Source organism: Mustela putorius, unplaced genomic scaffold (genome assembly GCF_011764305.1).
Source record: "Mustela putorius furo isolate JIRA1106 unplaced genomic scaffold, ASM1176430v1.1 tig00003836_pilon_pilon_pilon, whole genome shotgun sequence".
Lineage (NCBI taxonomy): Eukaryota > Metazoa > Chordata > Mammalia > Carnivora > Mustelidae > Mustela > Mustela putorius.
In genome coordinates, this window is record NW_025421989.1 from 39327830 (window position 1) to 39351382 (window position 23553).

The 23553-nt window shown below is 45.1% G+C and overlaps 1 protein-coding gene across 1 annotated transcript in view; it reads right to left on the bottom strand.

The window, feature by feature from the left end:
- DIPK2B (divergent protein kinase domain 2B) overlaps positions 1–20172 on the bottom strand; it is a 33118-nt gene extending 12946 nt beyond the window's left edge. Inside the window, exons 1-2 of the mRNA XM_004754940.3 lie at positions 19655–20172; positions 13128–13392 (exon numbers count right to left, since the gene is read on the bottom strand). Coding sequence (XP_004754997.1) covers positions 13128–13392; positions 19655–19887 — 498 coding nt within the window. The 5' untranslated portion in view covers positions 19888–20172. The remainder of the gene's footprint in view (positions 1–13127; positions 13393–19654) is intronic.
- Between the last annotated feature and the right edge of the window lie 3381 nt (positions 20173–23553).

Sequence of the window (23553 nt, forward strand, 5' to 3'; positions counted from 1 at the left end):
CAGCGTGTCGTAATTAAAACAATGATGATTCACTGACTGTATGGATTGTTCTGGGTAATTAAACCAAAAGTTACAGAATGTTTCCTCAAGATGCATTGTATTCAAAACCAGGAAAACCCATTTGGTTTTTGTTATTACGAGAAATAGCTCACAGTTCTTTTCTACTCCAGGAGATGGATTCCCTCCTTCCCCACCCCTTTTCCTGAGGTGCTTGCTGATTGTTTTTCTCATCTGGAACCCGGATACTACACGAAGGTTCTTGGTTTGTTAACTTTTCATTCTGCAAGGGCTGACTGCCCCAGCGACTATTCGAGAGAAACCATTTGGATGATTCAAAAAGTTCAGACATCTAGGGTGACTGGGTGGCTCAAGTCAATTAAGCATCTGACTCTTGATCTCAGCTCAGGTCTTGATGTCAGGGTCAGGAGTTCAAGCTCCGCATTGGGCTCTGCACTGGGTGTGGAGCCTACTTTAAAAATAAATAAATAAAAAATAAAAAGTTTCGACATTTAAAAATGTCCTCATCATTCTCAGTCATGTCCTTTTACAGGCACAGCCCATCCTTAGCCCCCGTTACTGGCACTGGAGAAGGGAGGGAACTTGGTGCAGTAGCTGGTCCCCTCATCATCCATGATTTACCATTGGCTCTTTCCCCCATAATGAAGCTTCTCTATGCTACTGTTGGCCTGGGCTCATCAGTTCTGGTAGCTTACACGTCAGTTACTGATGACAGAGTAGGGCTTGGAAGAGTAGAGGCAGAGACCAGAAATGAGCCAGGAACAGGTCCAGAATTTGGAGTTTGCTTTGGATTTCCCCTCCACCCCCAGTGGATTACTCTGGGAAGGTTGTGTTGATGTGAACACATTAAATGAAAACAATGAAACAGGTTTGGTGGTGCAGAGCAGGATGCGGTCTATGGAATATTTCCCTGGTACAGGAGGGCCCGGGTCTAGCAGAGCTCCCGTTTCCATGCAAAACAGGGCCTCTGACTCTGGGTGAACTCCTTCCCTCATACAGGGCTTCTGTTTGCTCTCTCTCCCTTGTGGCCCCAGGCCTCAAGTGCAGGACCGGGATGCAAGGCGTCTTCACTTCCCCAGGAACCCTGGGCATCGTCTGGCCAGTAGCAGATGCTTGTGCCTCTTGGATGCCCCTCCCCCCACTCCCTGCCCTGGCTACTTTCTTCACCAGCTGCTGTTCTGTGTGTTTGGCCTTGCCTTACTTTTGTTACCTAGCCTCCCCGACCCCACTGTGGACCCTTTGCCAACCACTCTGCCTACTACTTTTAGGTCCATTTGTGGAAAAGTCCCCTGTCCTCAAGTCACTTGTCTTTTAGAAATGCAAATTCTCAGTCCCTGCCCCGGACCTGCTGCATCAGAACTTCTGGAGCTGGGGCTCAGCAATGCCTGTGTTAACGAGCCCTCCAGAAGATTCTGATGCAGACTTGAGGTTGAGAACAGCTGTCCTGTAGAATGAACATCAACACTACCTGCCTCCCAGTCCTGCTGTTGTAAAACTACTTACTTCTGTGGACTCACACCGTGATCATGGACTTGACACTTAACTACTTGCCAAATTCACACCTTATTCTTGTTTCTGCATCTTTCCCTGGCATGCATTTCTTTAATTCTTGGGAAGATCTGCCAGGGACATTTCCCCCAGCCCATCCTTCCCCTCCCAGGTCAAATCAAATGTCCTCTAAGCAGCTTTCCTGACCTAGCCAAGCCCTCATTTTCTTCCTTCTCCTGGAGTCTGGGCCTCAGGCCCCATTGTGCCTCAGCTCTCGGGTGCTCATGGACAGGGACGTTGAATACCAACACTTCTGTAATCTCCTCAGCAACCAGTCTGGAGCAGGCACCCAGGAAGTCCTTAACACTCACATCCTTGGTCATGGATGGATGGATGTGCCAGGGTGCACTTACTCGGGGCATCTGCTCCAACCCCCCAACTCCTGGGAGGCTGAGCCAGGCAGCGGGTGGTGAGTCTGGGAACGGTAATGTCTTGTCACATTGGGGAGGAGCGGGGAGCATGGCCACATGGAGAGATCCAGTCTGCCGAGAAGGTGATGGAGCAGACATCAAAAAGAAAGCAGAGATGAGAAACAATGCTGTCCTGGAGGCAGAGCTGGGCTGAGTTGGTGCCTTGGAACTTCCTAGTTTCCATGAGGTCCTGGTGGATGTACTTCTGGCACAACGAACCCCCTTTATACTTTAAATTGTTCAGAGGAGGTTCTGATCCCTGCAACTTCTGATCCCTGAATAAGTTACAAACAATTGTTTCCTTTTAAGAAGACGTGCGTCATTTGTGGTGCCTGCCATAGGTGACCACTGTTGCTGAATTCCCCACAGCATCCCTCCTGGTGTCTGTGGCACAGAGGCTGTGGTCAGTCCACCTTCTTCCTTTGCCTCCCTGTGCACCTTGCTGTCAAACCTTCGGCAGCCAGAGGCTCACTTGGTAGCAGTTGTGGCTCCTTCTTCCATGGGGTAGCCAACACATTGGATGAGCCTGTCTATAGGAGTGGTGGCTAGTTTCGTCCTCCTCTTTCTCTCTTCCCATCTCATCTTCCATCTTCTCCCCCTGTGGGGCCCCAGGCTTTGCCACTGCAGAATTTGTGAGCTGCTCAAAGATTTTTCACTGTGGCAGATGAGATAATCTTTGTGGCAGGCAATTCAGCCGATAGTTGGGATGGACGGGGCGGCTGATGCAGACGAAAACACATTATTTCACGGTCTGTCATTTTGATTCAGGTATGCCAAGGCTGGTCATAATTCTCCACTGGGCCATTTCGTTTTATGGACTGCTGGGTTTCCCCACCCCCACCTTTCTTTTTAAATCAGAAGACAGGATGCCAAGTACTTCTGACAACTCACTTGCGCATGCAAGCTTGTGGAAACTTCTGTAGGAGTTCAGTGGCTTCTGCTGTGCAAAGGCCCTGTGGTCCAGAAAGCTCAGATAGAATCCTGATCATCAGAAAAGGCTTCAAACTAGCTTTGTGCTTGCTTGGGGGAAGGGCTTCCAGGATTCTCCTTCTCCCTAGCCCCTCTCTGTCGAGGTTGTACCACCCCTGTCGCTCAGGGTTCAATCAGAGAAGCAGAAACACCAGGTTGTTTTTTCTTCTTTTTTAAAAAACAGGGATTTGACCTAACATAATTGACCTCACCTCAACAAGGGAAGCCAGCAGAGGGGACACTGTGTGTGAGCTAAAAACTGGTCACTGTTTCCCTTCTGCCCTCCAAAACTCCCAATGAAATCTTTCTGTAACCTACTGGAAATGGAAACTAACAGGGAAGGGAATTCTGGGAAATGCACTTCAGCCAGGCCAAGGTGACATGTTACAAAACCACCCTATCACCTTGGCCTTTCTTTGTGTGTCTCATGACAACTTTTCTCCTCATTAGTGATATGGGAAGAGCATGTGATACCATATTAAGTTACAGAGGAATGTGCAACATTCCATATACTGCATTTTCCATGTATTTATTCAACTTATAATTTTTCAACTTATTCAACTTCTAATTCCTCAACTTCTTTTTAATTAAGTTAATAACACTAGAAAAAAGACTAGAAGGAAGACCTTTAATGTGTTCACAGTGGTGGCCTCTGGGGGGTGGGTTCTAAGTGATTTTTTTCCCCCCTACTTCCTTATGGATTTTAAAATATATATACTTTAGACGTTTTTATAATGAATATATGTAACCTTGATGAAATCAGTACAACCACTTTGGAAGACTGATAAGATCCACTAAACGAGTCCCTACGTATGTGTCATCATCTGGCGATTTGATTTCCATAAGTATACTCATGTCCACCAACTGACATATATAAGAATGTTTGTAGCAGCTTTACTTCACAATTGCCCAAACTAAATACAGCCCAAATGTTCATCAACCGTGGGATGAATAAATAGTGACATCATCACACAGTGGGATATTAGACTGTGATGAAAAAAAACCTAAACTACTGATTCATGCAACATGGACAATAGCACACAGCACCACGCTCAGTATATACTGTGTGATTTCATTAAAATGAAGTTCAAAACCAGGCAAAACTAATTCAGGGTGATTTAGGTCAGAACAGTGGTTACCGTTGGAGGGGGTAGGATGACCAGTGGCTCCAGTTTGCTTGGGATTGAAAGGTTTCCTAGGATGTGGATCTTTTAGAGCTAAACCCAGGAGAGTCTCAAGAAAATAGTACCATTGGTTACCTTTGAGGGGGGTTGTCTTTGTAGGGCAGGGACATGAAAGAGCCTTCTAAAGGGCTGGAAATGTTCACTGTCTTGACGTGCAGCACGGTTACATGAGGGAACGCATGCAAAACTTTAGCTGTACACTTAAGATTTTTGCCTTTAAATATGTAATTTCTCCTTTGATTTAAAAACTTTGAAAATAGCTAAATTTTATGATATAGGATTCATTTAATAAAATCATTCTAGATTAACTTCACTTTTTTTCTCTGACCCAATTATTTGATTTTTAATCCAAGACCTGCAATAGACTTAGAACATGTAGACTTCAGTGAAGCATTCAACAGTAAGGAGAATTCATGGATTAATCCCCATAGAGAAAGAAGACTTTCTCTTTTTCCCTGCTCTGTTTAACATTTTTATTTATGACTAGAACCTAGATAAAAACTGTGTTCATCAACACAGGATAGTGATATGCAGTTGGGTGATAGTGACTATGATGAGTAACAGAATCAAGTTGACAGGCTCTTAGAGTAATGGATTTAATCTAAGAAGATCGTATTTAATGAAAACGAAGGTCTAGCTGTAGCAGGGGTTTTAGCTGACACAATGTTTAATGTGCATCAATTTGAAGGGAATGACCTAGATGGGAAAGGGAATTGGGGATTATCTGGACCGGGAAGCCAGGATCGAGGGGCAAACATATGGAAGGGAGGAATGTCACATATAATTCCAAGGAGTGAAAATAACTTAATAACTTAAATGAGCGAAAGCCAACAGAAGACAGATTTGGGATAAACTGTCTAACGATTTGTTCTGTTCAAAAGAAGGAATAGGCTATTTCTTAAAGTAGTGAGTTTTCCATTTTGTACGGTAAGATAAAGGATGCAAATATTTCGAGAGTTTCAATTAGTAAGCTTTCAAGTTTCTTTCAACCCCAAGAGTCTAGGACACATGTATGGTTCAGTGGGTAGAAATCTATCTTGACCTTTAACAGGTTGATACATTGCTCTGTGGTTCGTGCTTTTATATACATAAACCAGGGATAAATACACTTGCTTTGTACTTAATCCATCGAAAAGGTTTACAAATCAAGTTTTCCATAGAATTCTTGGTAATCCTTGAGGAGAAGGGCTGTCAAAACTGGAAAAGTTTTTAATGTTGTAAGTGGCCCCGAGTCAGGACCAAGTTGACATGTAATTCCTCATTTTTTAAAAAAGAGTCTTATTTATTTATTTCACAGAGAGAGAGAGAGAGAGAGAGAGAGAGCGAGCACAAGTAGGGGGAGAGGCAGAGGGAGAAGAAGGTTCTGCGCTGAGCAGAGAGACTGATGCAGGACTTGATCCCAGGACCCCGGAGATCATGACCTGAGCTGAAGGCAGACGTTTAACTGACTAAGCCACCCAGGCATCCCTGTAATTCCTCATTTTTAAATCTGTTTGTATTATTCCTCCGCATTAATGACCAAAGTTGTATCGATAGCTGCTTAACACAGCACTGGATTGGTGTCCAGTTCTTCTCTGAGCAGTGATGGGGCAATGGTTAAATCATAGATTGGGGCTATATAAAGATTTTATCATTGTTATTTTCTTGATATATTTATAATTTCAGTTATTTGCTTTGTGGTTCAAAGATAATGTTTTAAAATTCCAGATTTGGTAGGGTTCTTTTTTCTCCCCCTTTTTATTATTGTTAATGTGTGATGTTATTGCCTTTTATTTATTTTGCTTTTTTAAAGATTTTGTTTATTCGTTTTAGAGAGAGATAGAGACAGAGAAGAGCACAAGCAGGGGGAGAGACAGAGGGAGAGGCAGACACCCCACTGAGCTGGGAGCCCAACGTGGGGGCTCGATCTGAGGACCCAGGGATCATACCCTGAGCCAAAGCAGACGCTTAACCATCTGAGCCACCCAGGCACTCCCTGCTATTGCCTTTTAATCAGAGAAAGTGGTCCATGTTATTTCTACCTTTTGAAATTTATTGAGAGGTTTTGTGGCCTAAGAAACTGTTTTTAGAACCTAATCAACTTACTAGTTATTTTCATCATTAATTTTTTTCAAGTGATGGTCTTTCTAGATATCTATCATATGTTATATAGTTCAACCTCTGTTTACTTTGTATTATGCAGGCATATGCAGAGAAACAACCAATTCTTAGGCCTCTGAGCCAAGCAAACGTTTTTGTTCCAGCATATGTCAAAATAGGGATATTGAAATAGCAAAGAAAGAAATCGTAGCAAGAACAAAGGATGGCTTGATTTATTGAAGAACAGGTTTGGCTGGCTAACAGCCAAGTCCAGGGAAAGCTGAGAGCCCCGTGAAGGCAGAGCCTGCTTTGGCTGGTCCATCTTGATGTTTGTCCAGCCTTTAGTTCTGCCTTGGCTGTGGGCTGCCTCTATTCTCCATTGGAACTCACTGGGCTGCATCTATTCTCCACTGGAACTCACTGGGAAGGAACCCCTGGTGACTCATCTCACATCTACCTTCCCTGAGTCTTCTCTTGCCTCTCTTCAATTTCCCAACTTGTTTTCGTCAAGGTGGGGAACACCTTTCACTGTCTTCTTTTCACTTGCAAGGTCCCTCAGGAGTAATTTGGGGCTCATTTGAGCAGACAGGCTGAGTGATCGGTTAGTCCCTTTTCCACAAGCCTATGATAAAATGGAGGCTGGAAATAGTCTCCATCCCATTCCAGATAACGTTGTTGTCGCACATGCTGAGGTAATGAAGTCTCTCTGTGCCTGCAATCCTCTATGAAACCCATGACCCAAAGCCTTAGTTGTTTCAACTGTCATCGGTGCTGTGACTGAAGGGAGAAAAGTGGGCTGGGCGGAGCTCAGATCCAAGACCTGTAATCTCTCTCCAATTGGCTCCTGAAACTCCCCTGGGCCACAAACAAAGGACCATGAGTACCACCCAAGAGTCATGGGAAGCAGAGTCTCATGACCACAGTGGACCTCGGAAGGGCCTCTGCTCTCCAAACATGGGTCAGCCAGAGGGTATGTGCTGATGTTCCGGGAATAGACCTATGTGGGACTGGCCAGGCACTTTTAGTCGCTAGCTGATATTTCTTTTTTCATTGATACTCATTTCATCTTTGACTCTGTTATTAGATCAGTATGAAAATGGTATGGCCACGGATCAGCTATTTTTCTTTTTCTAGCATCAATCTGGCCATGTTATTTTTTTAAAAAATGTAACTTTTTGGAAGGGTCCTTGACCTGGTAGCCTGTGAGAGATTAAAATCCTTATGGTCTGAAAACTAGCTGTGACTCTAACTTAAGATTTTCATCTTCGTTCAAAGACGTTATCATAACCTGTCTCCTATCACAATGGGCTCCCCGCCCCAGCGGGGTGTCGTCTCCCAGAGTGCCGGGACCTTGGCTCCACACCCTAATACCCTCCTAGGGCCTCACATAGGTCCTGCAAACCCTCCTTAAGTATTTTTGAATTAACTTCAAGTGTAAGTATTAACTTCAAGTACAGGTACAATAACTACAAGTACAAATGAGTTTTATTTTAGTATTTACCTCTAAAACCATACTCCGATTAAATGGTTAACATGTGTTTTGCTAAATTTGCTCTTATCTCTTTTTTAAAAAATTACCAAGACGGGCGGAGTAAAATTGCCAGCCATCCTTGTTTGAAGGTAGCGGCCTGAAGACTCTATACTGCCACCTAGTGGGAGAACAGGCTGCGTGGCCACGGATTCTGTTCCCACTGGAGGGAAAAACAGGGTCTGTGTTGAGAACAATGTCAGAAGCAGCCAGTAGTTGAGGGCATGGGAGGCGGACCCAATGGGGGATATGTGTTTTCCTCCGATTAGCCACGCACTGCTGGGGTGGTTGCCTCTTTGCACTTGGCATAACAGCAGAGGAAGCCTTCTTTGTGGTTTTTCGAACAGGCAGATCATGATAAACAGGGTGGTGTTCTTGGCTGTGGTTCTGTCTGTGGGCTGGTAATTTAGGCTGTGGGATATTCCCACAGAACAATGCAGTTTTTCGAAGCAGAAAAGTCACGGTTTTATTAGCGTAAGTCAAACACACACACACACACACACACACTGCACTGTTTCACCCTCTGGCTGATTTTTCTGGTCCCTGATTTTTCGTGACTCGAGGAAGTGTCCTTAATACAAAGCAGCTCTTGGCCCTGCAGGAGTGGGGGAGGCACGGACTCCCTGGCTGTTGACTATTGGGGATTTTCATCCAAGCCGGCTTTATTTATTTATAAGCAGAGCTCACCATCAAAGTTCAGAAGGCCCTGCACCGGTCACAACCCCACCCCCGACCCTTTAAATTCTCTTTTATTTCTTTGACTGTTTCTCTTCTCTCCCTTGTCAGTTCTCTGAGCAAACCTATGGGTTCCCTGCGGCCCCTTCTCCTTTCTCCAAACGTGCGCGCGCGCGCGCGCGCGCGCACACACACACACACACACTGGAGGGCCCTGGCCTAGATCCCGGTTGGAAAGTGGCTTTTGAGAAAATCAGGGAACACCCACTCAAGTCATGGTTGAGAGAATTCCTGGGGCCAGCCGAGCTGTTCGGCCAAATCTGGGATGAACAGTCCCCCGGAAATAGGCTACTTGCCTGGAGCATCACTGAGAAGGATTCTGGGGGCACATCTGGATTTTGTGTGTATGTGTGTGGGGGGAGGATGCAAGGATGTATTAGGAAGGTGTGAGATAGTCATGGGATGGACAAGTATTACCATATTGGTTTTCTTGGAGAGCTCACAGTGAAATGTTATTAGCTGTTAACATCCTAGCATGAATTAAATTATTGGATTTGCTGCCCATCACCTCTTGGGGCTCCATGGGAATAAAGTCACAGGATTGGTGACGTTTCTATGGGATTTATCCTTCCTTTTTCTTTTTTTTTTTTTTTAAGCTGAGGTGAAATTCACATAGCTTAAAATGTACCACTCTAGCCATTTTAAGGTGTATAATTCAGTGGCTTTTAGTATAATCATAAGGTTGTACAATTGTCACCACTCTCTAAGTCCAAGATTTTTCCATCACCCTCAACAGACACCCTGTGCCCATGAAGCATTCATTCCGAATTCTCCCTCTCAGTTAATCTGCTTTCTGTCTCTCTGGGTCTGCCCATTCTAGACATCTCCTCTACAGGGAATCCTCCAGTATTTGTCCTTCTGCATTGGCCTCCTTAACTTAGCGTAATGTTTTGAAGCTTCATGTTTTGAAGCTACCCTGATAGCAGGTATCAGGACCATTGTGTGGCAATAACATGTTTTATTTATTCATCCATCAGTTGATGGATGTGTGAGTTGTTCCCGCCTTTTGGCTCTTGTGACCAGGGCTGCCGTGAACATTCACGTGTGAGTTTTTGTGTGAACACTCATTTTCAACTGTCTGGGGCAGATAGGTGAGTTCCCCCCACACCCACCTTTGGCGATGACGGATCCATTTCAAACTGTCTGGGAGGTGAGTTTTGCTAAGAAGGAAAGTGTGGGAGCTTGGGTGCTGCCTGGAATAAGGCCCGGGAGGGAAAAGGGGCAGAACACTTAGGCCATTCTGCGGAATCCTAAGGTGGAAGTGTCTCTGGAAAGGAGGACGGGAGAGGGAAGAAGTGTTTCCAAACGGGGTGCCCATAACCTTGATCTTTGGTAGATGGAGGAAAAACGGACTTTGTTCAGCATTTATAAGATGGCTGCTGATATTTTTCATTTTTTTTTAATAAGAAAAGGAAAATAATGATGTATTTTACATTGGATAATTGAATTTAAATTCAAAAAAAAAAGAAAGAAAAAATCTCCGGTGGGGATGAAAAGATGAGTTAGCTAGAAAGTGAAAATGGTTGTGGCTTTGGATGTGTCTTAATGGGGTGTTGTTAATGGATGTGCTTTTGGCAAAAAGAAGGAAACCTGGTTTGGCTGCATGTTAGAGTGAGAGGATGAAATTGGTCGAGCAGATTTTAGCACAACACACTGAAGAAAGAGATCTCTCAGTATAATAACATTGCCGTGTATTTCGATGGCGATGGACTTTTTCTAAAACATCTTTGTACTTATTAGCTCATTAGGATGAATGAATTGGGTAGGAGAGACACTATTTGCTGCCCTTTGAGAAGTAGGAAACCAAGGGGCTCCTGGGTGGCTCAGTGGGTTAAGCATCTGCCTTTGGTTCAGGTTGTGATCTCCGGGTCCTGGGATTGAGCCCCCTGTTGGACTCCCTGCTCAGCGGGGAGTCTGCCCCTGCCTCTCTCCTCTGCTCATGTTCTCTCTCTCTCTTTCTCTCTCAAATGAATAAATAAAATTTAAAAAAAGAAGTAGGAAATCAAGGAACCCATCAGAGCACCTGCTGACGGCAGTCGTTCATCAGGATTTGTTAAAAAATAAGTGAAGCAGAGTCATCTCAAGTCGGAGAATGTCAGAGCTGGGATGTTCTTGGAGATCATCCATCAGGCCTCCCTCCCCAACTCACTTTGGGAGGAAGGATGTTGGGGCAAAGCAGAGAAGTCCTGCGCTTAAAGGCCAGGTCACCTGGTTGAAGAGTGAAGGACCCAAGTCAATGGTTTGTCCTCTGTTTCCTTACTGAGAATCACCGTAACATCTACCACATTGCTTTGTGGTGGTTTGTGTTCTTACCTGTACTCACTGTTGGGCCACCTGCTCCTGGAGGTGGAGCTTGTGTCAGATTCATTTTGTGTCCCCAAGATAAAGCACAGTGTTGAAGCTTGTTGACCAGGAGCACAGGAAGTGGCAGCTCTTTGTTCTTCCTGGGTCTCTGCTCCTTCCTGTTTCACCCCACCTTCGAGTGGCAGAGCTCAGGAAGAGTTTCTGGAACCTAGAGATCTTTTATCTAAACCCAGTGTCTACACTCATCATGGTGGGTGATGCTAGATGTGCTGGGAAGGTTGCTTTGGACTTGCTGGGGTGGGGGGCTGGGGTAATCCCTGGGGGGTTGTTATTATGGAAATCTCTAGAAGCTGAAGGAAAGAGGGAGCTTTCCTTAGTTCAAAGTCAGTCTGGCCACTTTCTATGGGATCTCAAGTGTATCCTGAGCCCCCCAGATGTCCTTTGGTGCGTTGTCCAGGATCCTGAGTGGAGGTAAGTCTGGAACCAGTACCTTAGGGGATTTGTGTCCTTTAGCGTGGGACCTGTCCATGATGGGGACAAGAAGAGGTGATGGGATTTTTGAGGGGGTTCTCAAACAATTCCATGTGTATCTTGTTTAGATTTTCCTGGGGACTTTCACTTGTTCCTGAGCATAAAGTTGAGGCAAAGTGGAAAAGGTCTCACATTGGTCCTTCCTGTGGCTTGGTACTTGCTGTGGCCAACAAATGGCAGATGACAGGTACCCAGGCCAGTGCGTGGAGGGTCTGTCTACTGGTGCAGGAAGAGAGGCACAGGGAGATTTTATGTATGGTGTGGACCATGGTGGGGGCTTTGTTATCTGTCTTCTTTCTGTTAACGGGTTCTGCTCAGTGTTGAGCAGCCCCAGAAAGGGGTGGGTGGGTTCTTCTCACCTGAGCCTCCTCCACTTCCTGTCTCCTGTGCAAACTCCAAGACATGAATGTTGGATCCCACCACCACCTCCTTGGCCTGGGAATGGCTTGACTTCTTGGGCTCCTTCTCGCCCCACCCCAGAGCAGTGAGATTCATAGAGTGCAGGGTGCAAAATGCTCCCACTGGAAAGCTCGATGTCAGATGGCAGCCATGTTTCCACAGCTTGATTACTCCTGATTGCAAAGCAGTGCTCACACAGCCCAAAAACAAAGCCAGGTGGTCTTATGTCATGTATGATACATCCAGGGACTGGTTCTTTGCTGGTGTCCCTCGTCTTGATGAGGCCAAGGGAAGGTCTGAGTGCTCAGAAGTCCCTCAGGCAGCCTCAGGTGTCCATGTAAAGGGGGCTTGTGGTCTGGGGAGTGCAAGAGGCAGCGTCGGCATCCCCTGGACGGGGTCAGTTCGTGTTCTCCAGCCTTGTCATGGCAGGGAGGTTGGGGTGAAACTCTTCTTTCCCATCTTGACTGAAGGAGAGACACCCCTCAGTCCTCTGAGGGGGCGCCTTCTGCCATCAGTGGCCCAGTGGGGTGTGTAGGGAGGAACATGGTTGTGCTGGTTTGGGCGAGGAATCAGGATCCCGGGGACCAGAGCACAGGGATTGGGAACCAAAGCAAGGTATGAGGGCATCAGCGATGTGCTCAAGTCCTGGAGGCAGCCTACAGCAGGGAGCTAGTGGGAGCTCTCAGATGGGAAGAGGGAGCTGTATTAGCAGAGCCTGTTTATGCCATGACTCAGGTTTGGTTCTTCTTTCTGGTGGGCATTGGACGAGGAAGCTGATGTTTAAAATGGGCTTTCTGGATGGTGAAACAGGGTATCTAGAAGAGCTTCCAAGAGAGGGCATGGTCTGGAGGTTGGCAAAGGTTCCCCAAGAAGGTTGCAGGGTGAGCTAAACCCTGGGGGGGGGGGGGGGAGGAAGGTTGATGAGGGTCAGCCGTGGGTTCTTCAGACCAGAGAGAGCAGTCAGAAATTGTTTCCCAAATAGTTGCGACGGTGGGGGGGGGTGGTGTGTGTCATGTCAGCGAGAGTGGAGGATGACAAGGGGAAAGGTCCCTGTAAATAAAGCTGTATAGGGGCGCCTGGGTGGCTCAGTGGGTTAAAGCCTCTGCCTTCAGCCCAGGTCATGATCCCAGGGTCCTGGGATCGAGCCCTGCATCGGGCTCTCTGCTCAGTGCAGAGCCTGCTTCTCTCTCTCTCTCTCTGCCTGCCTCTCTGCCCACTTGTGTTCTCTGTCAAATAAATAAATAAAATCTTAAAAAAAAAAAAGCTGTCTAGTTGCCGTCTTGTCACAAGCCACTCTGCTTTTTGACATGGTTTGGTCCCACTTCAGACGGGCCGTGACTCCTATTCCCCACACGGAACTGAGAATAGATGTCTCCCTCTGCCTTGCCCCTTTGTCTTCCACCCCACTACCAGCACACTCACCTGCACCAGATCCGGTGTGAGACGCTTGGCCTGCAGCCATTTCTGGAACCTCCTGGTTTTCCGCAGGATGCGCTCGATGCTGCAGGTTTCTGGGGCTGCCGCAGAGGCACAGATTCTCCTGTCCGAGATGTCACTCTGCTGTTTGCTGGCCAGCCTGGAGACCTCCACGGGGCGCCAGGTTTTGGAATCATCCGAGTAATTTGCAGGGTAAGAAGGCAGGTAGTCAGGAGGCAGTCCAAGGGGGGAGGCCAGCCAGCTGTCAAACCTGGAAGAAGGGCCCTTTTATTTTATTTATTTTTTCTTTTAATATATATATATTTTAAAGATTGTAAAAAATTTATTTATTTGACAGAAAGAGAGAGCATGCACACAAGCAGGGGGAGCTTACAGAGGCTTACAGAGCTTAAGGACCTCGCTCAAGTTCAGACAATACATTGCCGAGCAGAGGTGCAGATCCAGGGCCATCAGTCAGTAGAGCCCATGATCTTTCCCCTTCCTCAACATTGGTTCTAGAAACAGCCCAACTTCTGACTAATGGCTGGGTCTTGGAACCATATGACGAGCCCTGCATTGGGTTCCCTGCTCAGCGGGGATCCCGCTTCTCCCTCTCCTTCTGCCTCTCCCCAGCTCATGCTCTCTCCCTCAAATAAATACATAAAATCTTAAAAAATAAATAAATAAAAAAAATTAAAAAAAGATGAAACATTATAAATCAGCAGTGAGTCAATTTTACCGGTTTTCTCAGGACAACCATTGGGAATGATCCTCCCCTCTAAGATGATAAAGAAGAGCAGAGGGTCCCGAGGCAGGCCTATCTGCTTGTTTCCTATAGCTGCTCTTGTTCCTGGGGGTTTAACCCCTTGAAAGGCCGTGACCGAGGATTTATGATAGGTAGCTCTCTTAGACATCAATTGTCACAACACGCATGTATGAAACACTTAGGCATGCTAGTCACTGTGCTAAATGCTTCATGTGTAATTATTCAGTTAAACCTGGCAGTGAACCTGTGAAGTCAGTAGTATTCTTAATCATACAGATGAAGAAACTGAGGCACAGAGACGTGATTTGTCCAAAGTCATACAACCAGAAATTGGAGGAAGCGGCATTCAAGACTCCAGAACTCACAATCTCAAGTGCTTTGCCATGGCCTAGTCCCCTGTCGTCCTTTCTATGACTTTGTTTGTGGGAACAGATTGGTAGGTAACATTATTAGGGGTCGTAGCTAGGAGTATCATAGTTTCCAGAGCTGGAAGAAAGCAAAAATTTCGTGTGGTCCAGTCTACCCAAGCCCCTCAACATGGAAGACAGGGTGGAGGTGTGGGGCAGAGCGACAGTGCTGCAATGAGAATAAAACACTCTTTTCTCTAGCATGTTCCTCATGCTTGCATTCTGTCAAACACTAAGTTTGTAGACATGCCTTCTTAAATATTTCTTGCCTCCCTTTCTTCTTCTCCATCCCTCAGGTCTGCCTAGAACTCTTAAAGCATCCAGCGTCTTCCCCAAAGCTCTCAGGACACCTGTCACACTACTTAGAGCAATTCACAGCGTTCTTTCTGGGCCCATCTCCTGCTGCTCCCCCTTCCAACCTTGTTTTTTCTCACCGAATCAGTGATCATCCTTGGCTAAGCCATGGCATTTTGCACCTCAGAGCTTCGACTCACCTGGGCATGTGCCCATCCCTTTGTCTGAGATACTTTCTTCCATTTTCCCAGTGTCATCACTGTTTTCCCAGTGGAAACTAAACTCCTGCTACAAGGCTACAACTGGGCTTCCTTCAACTTGGTCACTCAGTGCCTAGCAGAGGGCTGGGTGTGAAGTTTGTGCCCAGTGTATTTTAGGAGGATGGATGGATGGATGGATGGATGGATGGATGTGTTTTTGGATGTATAGAGGGATGATTAGTGAATGGAGGGAAATGAGGAGGACTAGCTAGGTGGCTGGCTGCAGAGGGATGGTTGGGTGGAAGGATGCATGAATGGATGCTTGAATGAATGGGTTAATGAGTGGATGGGCGCATGCGTGGATGACGGAATGTGTACATGGATGTTTTTGCCATAAGCTCTGGGGCCCTGCAGCTCCTGAGACCCCGACTTAATTCCAGAAAGTGAGTTAAAGCAATCATTACTATGATCTTCTGAGATAAAAGAGACAGATGAGGGCAATGGAGAAGAGAAGGCAAAAACGAGCCTAATGATTAACTTATTTTACTGCAACCCCTCCACTACTCAGAAGCATTTAAACTTCTTTTTAGACTTTCGGAGTTGGGGGGTGGGGATGCAAGTCCAAGTGAATACAGGAAGGAAGGGCAGGAAAAGCACCTGTCTTGGTGAGAGGCCAGGAATCCCTAGGAGTAATTTGATCAGAAATACTGCTGTTAAGTCCCCCGCCTCCACCTTTCTCCCCAACCTATGACCTGCACATAGATGAATTCTGATCGATCAGTTTCCTGGTTGATCTCGCCAGCTGGCACGATTGATTACGAATTCACAGATAGGTACGTTTTCAGCAGGAAGACTATGTCAATCAGGTTTACTCTTTTTTTCTGGCTTTCCTTAACTTTTTTTCATTCAGGACTTGAAAGTCGACAAGGAACGCATGGGGAAACTGGTACCCAAAACATGGAAATGTTCAAAGGTTAACGGTTGGGTATGGGAAGCAACAAATTTATCATTAGCATTTTTGCCAAAGAGAAGATAAGGGTTAGAAGGAAAGATGTGTTCATCTGAGAGTTTGGTTGGGCCTTTTCCTAATGTTATCATCATAGTCATTTGTTAAAGTGGGAAAATATTTGGAGATGAACAAGGGAACACTCTTAGAAAGAGAGGTAAAGATATGAACTTACAGACAATTTAGCAAACAAGAAATAGAAATGGGGGGCGCCTGGGTGGCTCAGTGGGTTAGGCCGCTGCCTTCGGCTCGGGTCATGATCTCAGGGTCCTGGGATCGAGTCCCGCATCGGGCTCTCTGCTCGGCAGGGAGCCTGCTTCCTTCTCTCTCTCTCTCTCTGCCTGCCTCTCTGCCTACTTGTGATCTCTGTCTGTCAAATAAATAAAATCTTAAAAAAAAAAAAAGAAATAGAAATGGCCCATACTATATGTTGGCTAATTGAATTTAAATAAAAAATTAATTAATTTAAAGAAATGAATTCTACAAGCCCACCCCTTAAAAGAAATGACCAGTAAGCCTGAAGAAAAAGGCTGAACTCAGAAGACATACAAACTAAGAATAGCAGTAATATTAAATATTTGTGAGCATGCAAGAAGTGAGCTCTATAGGTAGAAGTCTCCATTTGGAGATATATACATATATAAAGTCTCCTAAAAATGCACTTTTTTTGGTGACCCAGAATTTTCCACTTTTGAGAATCTGTCATAGGAATTTATGATTGATGTGCACAAAAATTTAGCAATAAGGATGTTCTGCATAACACTGTTTATAATACTGAAAATAAAAAAAAATACCTAGCTGTCTCACAGCAGTGGATTAGTTAAATTACGGTTGACTGATGTGATTGAATACCGCAAAGCCATTGAAAATCATATTGTGGTTGTATCATTTGCAACTATCTTCTCCCATTTGGTGGGTTGTTTTTTTTGTTTTGTCTTGTTGCTGGTTTCCTTTGCTGTGCAAAGGTTTTTTTGTTTTGGTGCAGTCCCAAGAGTTTAATTTTACTTTTGTTTTCCTTGCCAAAGGAGACAATCTAGAAAAATGCCTCTATGGCTGACGTTGAAGAACAGTTAGTAATGTGGAAACATGTTCCTGATATACTGTTAAGTTAAAGTTTATAGAAAAGTGTACATAGGATGATCACATTTTTGCTGAAGAAAAATTTAAATCCATACTTAGAAAAAAGGGGCAAGGATATATAATGAAGGAGGAATTATACATGATTTTCATTTTGTGCTTTCTTTGATATTTCTTGAAAATTCTAAAATAAATAGCTATTACTTTTAAAATAAAGAAACAGTTGCTTCTGCTGTAAAGAACTATAAACAAGTCCACGTCCCCACAACCACTCACTGTCTCTCTCTGCAGCTGAACTTGAGGAATGGACGTTCTCAACGTGGAGAACCCTAAACCGCAACCTGCCCCATCCAGTGCTTTCCTGCCTGTCTCTGGACACATCCCTTTCGGACGCACATGGAACATAAATTCTGAGGGAGCTGAGGTAATATCCTGAACTTGAATGGAACACAAACCCATGTGGGGAAATGGGAATTCAGGGAAAATTCAGCCAATACCTGCCTGGTGAGAAAAATTTCATTTATTGCCACTTGGTGAAGAGTCAACTATACGATTCATATACTCTTATTTAGTTACCTTGGGGAGGATGTGACCCTCGGACTCTCCTGTTGACTCCCATAATGGCCCTCCCTCCTGTCAGAAAAATCTGTCCATGTTCTCCCCACTTCCTTTCTTTGAGGAATCAGCCCCACTTCATCCATGTTCTTGTTCCTTCCCATCCCGTTTCTTAGGCGGGATGGCAATCTTGTGTTCACTTTCAACATTCCCATCTTTCTGTCACACTGAGTTGGTCAACAAAATGACTTCTCTAGCTGAACCCACTGGCATCCTTCCTGGCCTGCGTTGTTCCCACTGACCTTTCTCCTGGGCTAGGAGAACTGACCCGGCTGCCCCTGCCAATGTCAACCAATCCATCCTGCACGCTGCTTTCCTTTTTAAAATTATTATTATTTTTTATTTTTTTAAAAAATTATTTATTTGAGAGTGAGAGAGAGTGCATGAGCAGGGTGGCAGGGGAGGAGCAGAGGGAGAAGAAGCAGACTCCCCACTGAGCAGGAAGCCTACGGTGGTGCTCCAATCTGGGACCTTGAGATCATAACATGAATCAAAGGCGGACTCACATTGCCTTCCAGAAGATTCTTCCAAAACACAAGTCTCATCTTATCTCTACCCCACTAAACTCCTTTGCCATTGCCTGCAATAGAGTTTCACCAGTTGGAAAGTCTTTCAACTCTTCACCATTAGAGATGCCTTAAAAAAAGACCTAATGGGGGGATGCCTGGGTGGCTCAGTGGGTTAAGCAGCTGCCTTTGGCTCAGATCATGATCCCGGGGTCATGGGATCGAGTCCCGCATCTGGCTCCTTGCTCGACAGGGAACCTGCTTCTCTCGCTGCCTCTGCCTGCCTCTCTGCCTACTTGTGTGTACTCGCTTTCTCTCTCTCTCTCTCTCTCTCTGGCAAATAAATAAAATCTTTAAAAAAAATAAGACCTAATGGGGAAAGTCCACATCAATACAATATCTATCATCTCGCAAAAGCTCCACATTTTTTATTGATATTTTCCATTCATTATATCTGTTTAGTAATTTAGTTGAATAATCAAATATGTCTTCGGTTAGTACAGACTGAAAATCAAATTATTGTAAATTAATGCTGTTTGTTTGGTCACCAAATCTTACATGCCTCAGATAGGTTCCTGGAGGAGGGCTGAGGAGAAAAGGCCTATTACAAAAGGTCTCGAAGAGGCGGGGAACTGCTGGCCCACGGGTGAAGGTCCCAATTCCTTGGCATGGCATTCGAGGCCCCTTCCCCATCTGCCTCTTCCAATAGCTTCCTTGACCACTCCTCCACATTGGTCCCGTGCTCCAACCACTAAGTGCTTCTCTCCTCTCCCCACACCCTGGGCCATTGCTTTAGCTGGTCCTTCTACCTTAAGCTTATTTCCTAAATTTTGGCTCACCCTTTAAAGGCCTTGCTCTGAATGCTTTCCCCAGCCCCCATTTAGAATTAATATCCCCCTTCCTTAGAACTCCCGGAGATCCTGTATATTTCAGGCCACATCTTATTATTGTTATTTGTAACATGGCTCTCTCCTCCTGAGCCCCTTGAGGACAATGACCAAGAGTTACAGCAATGCCACTGGAGCACCTACTGGGTCTTGACTGTCGTCAAGACTCATTGACTCTGTACTGACAGGCTTGAACTCCAGAGTGTGATACCATCCTTTGGTGAGCTCCAAATGCATCACCATTCAATAAACTTGGGTTGTCCTCTGGATAAGAAAATTGGTTTCAAAACTTTGAAGTAAACTGCCCTGGTTTGAATCCCAGATCTGCCCCTTACTAGGTGGTGACCTTGGGCAAGTCACTTAATCTTGCTCTGGTCACTCTTTAAGTAATGAGTGCTAAACATTAACGTTCTAGGATGGTGATGTGGAAAGAATAAAAAATAAGCTTTAAAATGTCCACCACATAGTAGGCCTTCTATTAATTCTATTTCCCTCTTTTTATGAGAAATGAACTTGGTAAATCAATGATCCTGGGCTACTCCATTCATAGAAAAGGACACTTTAAGCTCCCACTTCAAAAGAAAACTTTGGATTTAGCATTTAGGGCTAGCACTTAACTTCATTCCTTTTCCCCCTTCTCACCCCAACTTCAACCCATCACTGCTCTGATTACATGACTTTGCTTCAGCTCCCCCCACTGAAATTGCCTCCTGGCCATCATCAAGTGAAGAGAACAGGAGTTTGCCCCTCCGAATTATCGAACGGAGATTCTGACCTTATTTCTTCTTTAAAGAACTTCTTGCAAATTGATGTCCCGATGCAGGCATTGCATTTATCAAGACCGAGGAAAGTCCTTCCAAAACTGTAGCTGGTTCTGCTTCGGGGCACCAGAGAAGGAGAGGGAGAAGCCAGCGAGGAAAGAGAACAGCTCAGGGCTGAGACCCACAGCAGCAGCACTAGGCGGCCTGGGCAGAGGCCGACAGCCTTGGGCCCCAGCTGGGGCTCCATCTCCTGCTCCAGATTCCCGCCCGCAGCCTTCAGCTGCTCACTCAGAGCTGCGCAGGGCTAGGGCTTGGCAAAAGAGAGGGGGCTGGGTCTGGGGCGATGACCCCATCTCAGCTTCCCCAATTTCTGTTTGAGGATGCTAGGAGCTTGGGGCTAATGGGGCTGGAGAGGAGGTGAGGAAGTCCACGGAGGATGCTGATAACACCGTTTCCAGAGTTACTCTTCCTCTGTCTGGCGGCTGCCTCAGGCTGGGGAAGGGCTGACTGGCAGATTTAGGGAAGGACAATGGTCAGGGCTTCCCTGTGCGGTCCTTTCGACAAACACAGGATATCCTGGCTGGGCAGGAAAGGTCCATTCAGGATGTGTGTCCGACCTGGATTCCACCTGGGAGTTTCAAAGGATCCTGAAGGTCTCCACCCTCCACTGTTTCAGTTCTGGGCACATCTGTCCCTATTCTTGCACGTGTCCCCACCCCCCAATTACATCTCTCCCTGTGAATCTCTCTCTCTCTCCTTCACACACACACCCACACACACACATTAAATTTCTCCCTGTGGATCTCTCTCTCTCTCTCTCTCTCACACACACACACACCCAATCACAAGTGTCCCGATGGATCACATGCATACACACACACACACACACACACATACACACACACCAATTACATCTCTCCCTATAGATCTCTCTCTCTCTCTCTCTCTCTCACACACACACCCCAATCACAACTGTCCCGATGGATCACATGCATACACACACACACACACCAATTACATCTCTCCCTATAGATCTCTCTCTCTCACACACACACACACACACACACACACACACACAGCAATTCCCCCCCCCCCCTGCAGTGGATACTTTGGCCCACCCCTTGACAAGCCATCCCAGCCCCACTTTGATTCTATTTGGCTGTGAAATAACTCTAGGTCAGTCTGCTGGTAATTAAATGGCACATTTAACACAGATTCCAGTGGCAAAAACATTTGGCTGCTTCAGGAATAGAAAAACTCAAGTTAGCCCATGTATCAGCTCCTCTCGCAGACCTGAGCAGGGAAAGGAAGGAATCTGGTGGTCTCTGATGTGATAAGGGAGCACCGGATAGATTCTTCCACCTGCACCCAGCTATGTCTGCCCCTTGACCCGCCGTCCCCCAACCCCGTCCCCGACTGCCAGTCCCCCTTCCCTTCACCACCCTGCCTCCCTTCTCCACGCCAGCCTGACTTGGTGGCATTTACTGTCCACAATTGCCTTCCTTCTGACAGCAAGATAAGGCCCATAGCGTGGAGTGGAAGGGAGTGCTGATTTAGGAATGGAGAGAGCTTACGAGGACCAAACCAGGGAAGGCAGGCTTGGGATAGGAGAGGAGGGACAAGGCAGATAAGAGGGGGCCGGGGATGGTCTCAGAAGAATCGGGCGGTTTGGCTAACGATTGGCAGGAAGAGCAGGTTAATGGTTGTTCTCTGATGATTAAACATGTGCTTATAATCTCACTGTCTGTCCTCCTCAGGGCAATGTTTGGTTGTGTTTAATTCTGGAGCTGGGAAAGCTCTTTATATATCCTCGATACTAGTTCTGTGTTAGATATGTGGCCTGCAAATACTTTCTCCCGGGTGGTAACTCGTTTGTCTTTCATCTTCTGAACAGGGTCTTTTGCAGAATCAATGTTTTTCCTTTTATGGATCATGGTTTTAGTGTCAAGTATAAGAACTCTTCACTTAGCCCTAGACCCCAGGGGCTTTTCTCCTATGATTTCTTATAAATGTTTTATAGTTTTATACTTTCCATTGAAATCTATGACCCAGTTTGAATTAATTTTTCTGTAGGATGTGGTTAGGTCAAGCAAGTTCATAGTTTTGCTGATGGATGTCCAATTGCTCCAGCACCATTTATTAAAAAATCTATCCTTCTTCTATCAAATTGCTTTTGCACCTTTATCAAAAATCCATTCTCTGTAATTATAAGTGGCTATGTCTGGATTCTCAATTCCGTTCCATTGACCTATGTGTCTGTTCCTCTGTCAGTGTCACACAATCTTGATTATTGTAGCTATAGACTATGTCTTGAAATTGGGTAGACTGAGCCTTCCAACTTCTTTCTTTTCACAATTATTCTAGTTATTCTAGTTCACTTGCCTTTCTATATAAATTTTAGAATAATCTTGTCTATACCTACAAAAAAGCCTTGCTGGAATTTTGTTAGGGGTTGCGTTATATCTGTTTATCAGTTTGGGGAGAATTGATATCTTTATTAGATCAAGTTTTCAATTGCATAAACATGTTATGCCTCTTTATTTATTTGGATCCTCTATTTTTTTTGTCAGCATTTGGTAATTTTCAGCATCTAAGTCCTGTACACTTAAGTATTTTATTTGTGAAGGAGCATTTGGAAATGGTGTCATGTTTTAAATTTTGGTGTCTGTGTGTTCGTTGCAAATATGTAGAAATACAATTGAGTTTTGTATGTTGATGTTGTATCCTGTGACCTTGTTGAAATGATTTATTAGTTCTAAGAGATTTTTTTGTAGATTCCTTGGTATTTTTAAAAATTATTTATTTATTTATTTGTCGGGGGGGGGGAGTGCACAAGTGGGGGAGCAGCAGTCAGAGGGAGAAACAGGCTCCCTTGCTGAGCAAGGAGCCCAATGCTGGACTCGATCCCTGACCATGGGATCATGACCTGACGAGAAGGCAGGCATGTAACTGACTGAGCCACTCAGACATTTTAATTCCTTGGTATTTTCTTTTTTTAAAAAACATTTTATTTATTTATTTGACAGAGAGCGATCACAAGTAGGCAGAGACGCAGGCAGGGAGAGAGAAGGAAGCAGGTTCCCTGCTGATCAGAGAGCCCGATGCGGGACTCGATCCCAGAACCCTGAGATCATGACCTGAGCCGAAGGCAGAGGCTTAACCCACTGAGCCACCCAGATGCCCCCCTTGGTATTTTCTATGTAGATTATCATGTCATCCTCAAATAGGGAGTTTTATTTCTTCTTCTTTTAATCAGTATTTTGAGCATTCCAAGATCCACGTCCTATAAATGGTATTATATTTTAAAATTTGGGTTCTACATCTTTTTTGCTTTTCTATTTTCAATTTCATTGATTCCTAGTCTTACCTTTATTATTTCTTTCTGTTGGCTTTGGATTTGTCATGCTCTTCTTTTTTCATTTTCTTGCTATAGGATCTTAGTTTATTTATTTGGCAGCTTTCCTCATTTTAATGTAAGCATTTTATATTATAAATTTTTCTTTGGACACCATATTAGCTCTATCCCACAACATTTGATATGTTGTATTTTTATTTGTAGTCAGTTCCATGTACTCTAAGATTTTTCCATGAGACTTCTTCTCTGACCCATGAATTATTTCAATGTCTGTTGTTTACTTTCAAAATGTTTGGACATTTTCTTGCTTTCTTCCTGTTAACTGATTTTTAATTTGATTCCACTATGGTCTGAAAACATACTGTATGGTTTCAATTGTTTTAAAATATTTATTTATTTATTTGAAAGAGAAAGAGAGAGAGAGTGAGCAGGGGCCAGGGAGGGGCAAAGGAAGAGGGAGAGGGTCAACCAGACTTCTTGCTAAGCAGGGAGCCCCAAGTGGGACTCGAGTCCAGGACCCTGAGATCATGACCTGAGCTGAAGTCAAATGCTTAACCC